Source organism: Oreochromis aureus, linkage group 7 (genome assembly GCF_013358895.1).
Source record: "Oreochromis aureus strain Israel breed Guangdong linkage group 7, ZZ_aureus, whole genome shotgun sequence".
NCBI classification, from domain to species: Eukaryota; Metazoa; Chordata; class Actinopteri; order Cichliformes; family Cichlidae; genus Oreochromis; species Oreochromis aureus.
In genome coordinates, this window is record NC_052948.1 from 35,389,019 (window position 1) to 35,393,799 (window position 4,781).

Sequence of the window (4,781 nt, forward strand, 5' to 3'; positions counted from 1 at the left end):
CATGTAAAAATGACTATGAATGAGTTAATCTGTTACAGTATGTGAGGCAGATCATGTGGATTCTTTTATGTATTATTCTTTTATAACTGAGCATACACACAATGGACAAAAACAAACAAATGGCCGACTGTACCCTCATACACACAATAATAACATGGACTGAATCACCACTTACAACTACTGGCACTTTATATAACTACTGTATAATTTATCCATATATCTCACTGATCTCAACTGCACTACTGTAAATGCTGTATAGACAATCATACTGTACAATACAATAATTATAGTTCTACACTGTTTATTAATACTCGCAATTATATATTTATAATCTGCTATTGCTTTTCATATTTATAACCATACGTATACTTGTTCATAGCCTGTACATTGTTTGCACACTCACTACAGTTATAGCCTGTACATACTTATAGTTATAGTATATTCATAACATACCTTCATACTGTGTACATTGTAACACATCTATAATAGATCTATATTTTGTAATATATCTATATTATTGCTAAAGCACTTCTGGATGGATGCAAACTGAATTTCATTGCCTTGTACTTGTGACATGTGCAATGACAATAAAGTTGAATTCTATTCTATTCTATTCTATTCTATTCTATTCTATTCTATTCTATTCTATGTGAGGACCCAAATGAAGGCCACAAAAGACAAAGACGGGAATTAACTGAAAGCGTGCCGTTTATTTAGGCAGATATAGCCAATGGGGAAGAAACATAAATAACAAACTAACAGAGGATTGCCTGAACTGGAGAAACTAAAAAAAAGACAAAACCCAGAACATTAGAGAAACACTGGAAACACGGGAGGGACACAGGAGAGCCACGGGGGAAAGCACCTGCGATGGCAACGGTTGGGGGGAAACTCACACAATATATACAGACAGTAGGTGATCAGGGGACGTGGAAACACAGGGGGAACACAGCTGATACAAATGAATCTGACGCCACAGGGAAGGCAAAACTAAACATGCTGAACATCGACCACGAGACTGTCAAAATAAAACAGGAAAAAGGCAGACTAAGACACTCTGACTTAACAAGGGAACAAGGAAGTGACAATGGGAGATGAGATGCGGACATAACTATGGAGCACATACAGAGGACAAAACAGACAGGAGAGGCATGGAACAAACGTACATAAACAGAGACACAGAGAGAGGCACAGAGAACAAAGACTCAAGGGAACCTAATAAACAAATAACTAAACTGATCATAAGTAAACTCAGCGAGGTAATAAGAATAAACTCAGAACTAACCAGTTAAATGAAAAATAATAATCATACTAATACATAACAGATACCAAAACACAAGAAAATTCAAAACACAAACCATGACAGTAACCAGAACTGTTTTGAGTTACTAACCTCAGTGGTCAGTGTATGAGCATCAGGTACATAATTAAGAAGATAAACAAGGTATAATCTTGGGTGGGAATAAACAAACAGTACATGGGAGATGCAGCATAGTTCGCCTCACAAAACGGCCGAAAACCCTTAGAAATGAAATCATTCTCATTCTGACCAGAGTACCTGATGAGGATGGTGACGGAAGTGTTGAAGTAGTTTTGAAGATAATCATAAACCACAATATGAACAAATACAATAAAATACGGTACAGTAAAAATACAGGGAAACTCAGCTGAGTTTACGCCATGCTGGCGCTTGTGGTGCCTTTGCAGAGCCATCTTACGTTGGAAACCCTTTGGACAAATGTCACAGTGGTAAGGTTTGAAGCCTGAGTGTGACCACTGATGTGTGATCAGGTTGGAGCTTTGGCTGAAAGCATTGCCACAAATTTCACATTTGTGAGGCTTTTCACCTAGAAAAATAAAAACACAAATGTACAGATAAAAAAAAAATGAAGTAAAATATGTATAAAAGAGTTACAGTTCCCTTTTCACTGCTTCTGCAAAATCAAGGTCGCTAAAATAATGCAGAATATTTTTCCAATGAAAAATAACAAACAAGAATCAGGCCACTGCACAGGTTTTTAAAAAATACTGTCAACAAATACATAGATTTTTCTCTTACAGAACTCGGAAGCAAGAAAAACAATTAAATTGCAAATGAACAGGATACTTGTTCTTTTTCTGATTCATCAGCAGTTTTATTCCTGTTGGAATCCCCTGCTGCATTAAACAAAGCTGATGTGAATCATATAAAGGTTTCATTTCATCCCATCATCACATTAATGTTCATAAGCTGTGGAATAGTTAAGATATTTACCAGTGTGAACGCGTGTGTGCTTCTTCATATCAGACCTCCGATGAAACCTCTTGTTACAGTACTGGCAGGGGTAAGGCCTGATGTCCGAATGGATTATCAGATGTCTTTTGAGTGCAAAGGAACGATTAAAAGTTTTGCCACAGACCTCGCACTCAAATCTTTTTTCCTGTGATCAGAAAAAAGAGCTTCATTACAAAAGTGAAGTTTGCCCATTTATCAAAGAATTGCATATGATCGCATTTAGTGTTAAATATTCAAGCATAACTGTAAAGTCAACTGTAAAGTTAAGGAAATGTTAGTAGTAGTAAGAAGTACTGCTCATAGCTGTGTTATGCTGCAGAAATCAAAGCTGTTTGTTTAACAGGCAAAGTGAATAAAATAAAGAGGGGTGCATTATGGAAATTGAAGAATTTGGGGCAAGATAATTAATGGAAAATTCTGTTTCCACTGAACTTGGCTGATTTACCTTTGAGTGGATGTTCATATGCTGTCTCAAGCTGACAACATGACCAAAAGATTTATTGCACAGTATGCAGACAAAGGGCTTCTTTCCTTTGTGAGACCTTCTGCTGTGGACCTCAAGTCCACGAACGGTTGAGTAAACCTAAAACAGAGTAAGTCCATCAGTGGAAGAATATGAGACACTGACAGTTTAAAATAGACAGCTTTTTTTCTCATTAAATTGGATACACTTCAGGTTTGTACACAAAGGACAGGTGCACTGAAAAGTAAATATGGATGTATTTTTTTTCTCTTGCTTCTTGACACATGCATGCATGGTCTTTACCTTTTGACAGACAACACAACTGTAGTCACTTGAAGTTGGGGAACAGTGTTTTCTGAGCGGCTGGTTGTCTGAGGCTACAGACACAAAGAGAAAAAAAGAGAGAAGATCTCCGTTACTCAATAATAATAATTAAAGTAATAATAGTACTAATTAAAGTAAGCAGGATTCAAGGTTTGCCTCCTCCTCCGCAAAACAACAAGAGGCAGACTGCCCCTTCTGATTACTATAAATCCATAATAAATTTAAAATCGAACGTCAAATGTCTGAGTGATTATAGACTAATTAAATATCCCATGAGGGGGAAAAAAAAAAAAAAAAGGATGGTTGGAAGATTTAAAAAACAAAAAACATACTAAAAAAAACTCCCTGATTAAACACGTTTATAATCTACTCTGATTATTTTAACCGCTGTCTTTCTCATATAGTTTTACAATCTCTAAAATCTTTTTTTTTTTTTCAAACCTTACCTGAAAATACCGGCTCATTTTCGTCTTGAATGGTTGTCATTCGCCTGAAAAACTTTCTGATCTTCACCATGAAACATCTCGGCATAATGATACTGCTGAAAACCAGAAACATATTAAATGCATTGTTTTGTTTTTTTGTTTTGCTTTTTGTTTTTTAATGCACGAAGTACTCAAAAACTGTTAACATCTTTCGTGCAAATTGTAGCAACTCCGACATGTGCAAATTCTTTGTCGTAATTCTAAAAAATAAAAATGAAAAAAATCTCGGACTAAATGTTTAAAGAAATGTTTAAAGTCGGTGAAAAATCCGTTCAGAGTTTGGAAGCAGCTACTCACTGTTAAATGTAGTTTCTTGTCCTTTTCCAAGAAAAATAAAAATCCTATCTGTTGAAGCTGATCCGCGGAGAAGAGATGCGCTGGTGTCGATAAAGGAAAGCAGTGTGAAGTGACAGTGACGGCAGTGACAGTTGTAGCCTACCTTTTGTTGACTCCACCCCTCACTGATTTTCATGGAAATCTGACTCTTGCCGGCCTCAAATTGTGGAAATTTGCTTAGAAAAACAAAGGGTCCTAAAAACAGTTACATCAAAGGACACCGTGGTCTTTTTTCCAGATAACATGTTTGTGAATAAAGCACGGAGAGTGATATAATTACCTTTTTTAGGCTTATTTCAACTGGCTGCCAAAAAATATTCTGTATAGAAAAAACACAAAAACAAAGAACTCTTAATTTTGGTACAATTTTTCAACCAAGACCGCCAGCGGTCGGCCACTCAATAAATATAAGCTGCCAGAGTTTTAGATCCACCGTTACAAAATCACCCACAGAGCCTAAAGTGATAAGAATAAAGTGAGACCTGGAAACAGTCACGTGGGTTGCCTGCGATCCCACCACACTTGCATAGGCTCATCACCAAGGCAACAGGCACCTGTTTGTCTAGTCTTTGAGGTGACTTCAATCAGAGAAAAGTGACAAGACTTTAAAAATCACCCTATATGTGTATGTATATGCATGTATTCAAAGATGGACTGAAGGGTTTTTTTTAATGCTCAAATGTTTTATTCCTGATATGAATGCTACAGAGAGGCCTGGAGGAGCTTTCCAACCAACATATATAGCCTAAAAACAAGTGAAGGAACTCGTTTTTCCACTTCCAGCCACCACAGTTGACAAATACATGAATAATGTGCCTGAGGGGTTTAAAAAAAACCATGGGACATCTGAAAGGTGTTGCTCTGTCTCTGAAATTAATCAGTTTTTTGATGTTTGTAA

The 4,781-nt window shown here is 36.6% G+C and overlaps 1 protein-coding gene across 4 annotated transcripts; it reads right to left on the reverse strand.

The window, feature by feature from the left end:
* Nucleotides 1-665: 665 nt before the first annotated feature.
* Nucleotides 666-4,322, reverse strand: LOC120441269 (zinc finger protein Gfi-1b-like). Of its 4 annotated transcripts, none has more exons than XM_039615659.1 (7): nt 4,164-4,322; nt 3,845-4,059; nt 3,509-3,600; nt 3,042-3,115; nt 2,721-2,858; nt 2,255-2,420; nt 666-1,847 (listed from the first exon to the last, which is right to left on the reverse strand). In XM_039615659.1, the coding sequence occupies exons 3-7, from the start codon at nt 3,591-3,593 to the stop codon at nt 1,402-1,404; spliced, it is 909 nt and encodes a 302-aa protein (XP_039471593.1). In that variant the 5' UTR covers nt 3,594-3,600; nt 3,845-4,059; nt 4,164-4,322; the 3' UTR covers nt 666-1,401. The 4 variants fall into 4 exon arrangements, with proteins under 4 accessions (XP_039471593.1, XP_039471592.1, XP_039471590.1 ...); XM_039615658.1 differs by having other exon boundaries at nt 3,509-3,603; nt 3,987-4,078; XM_039615656.1 differs by having other exon boundaries at nt 3,845-4,078.
* Nucleotides 4,323-4,781: the final 459 nt, after the last annotated feature.

Coding starts and splice junctions, on each gene's coding strand:
- LOC120441269 (XM_039615659.1), bottom strand. CDS start 3,593: ATGCCGAGATGTTTCATGGTGAAGATCAGAAAGTTTTTCAGGCGAATG. Junction 2,859..3,041: donor GTTGTGTTGTCTGTCAAAAG/GTAAAGACCATG, acceptor ACTCTGTTTTAG/GTTTACTCAACCGTTCGTGG. Junction 2,421..2,720: donor ATATGAACATCCACTCAAAG/GTAAATCAGCCA, acceptor TTCTGATCACAG/GAAAAAAGATTTGAGTGCGA.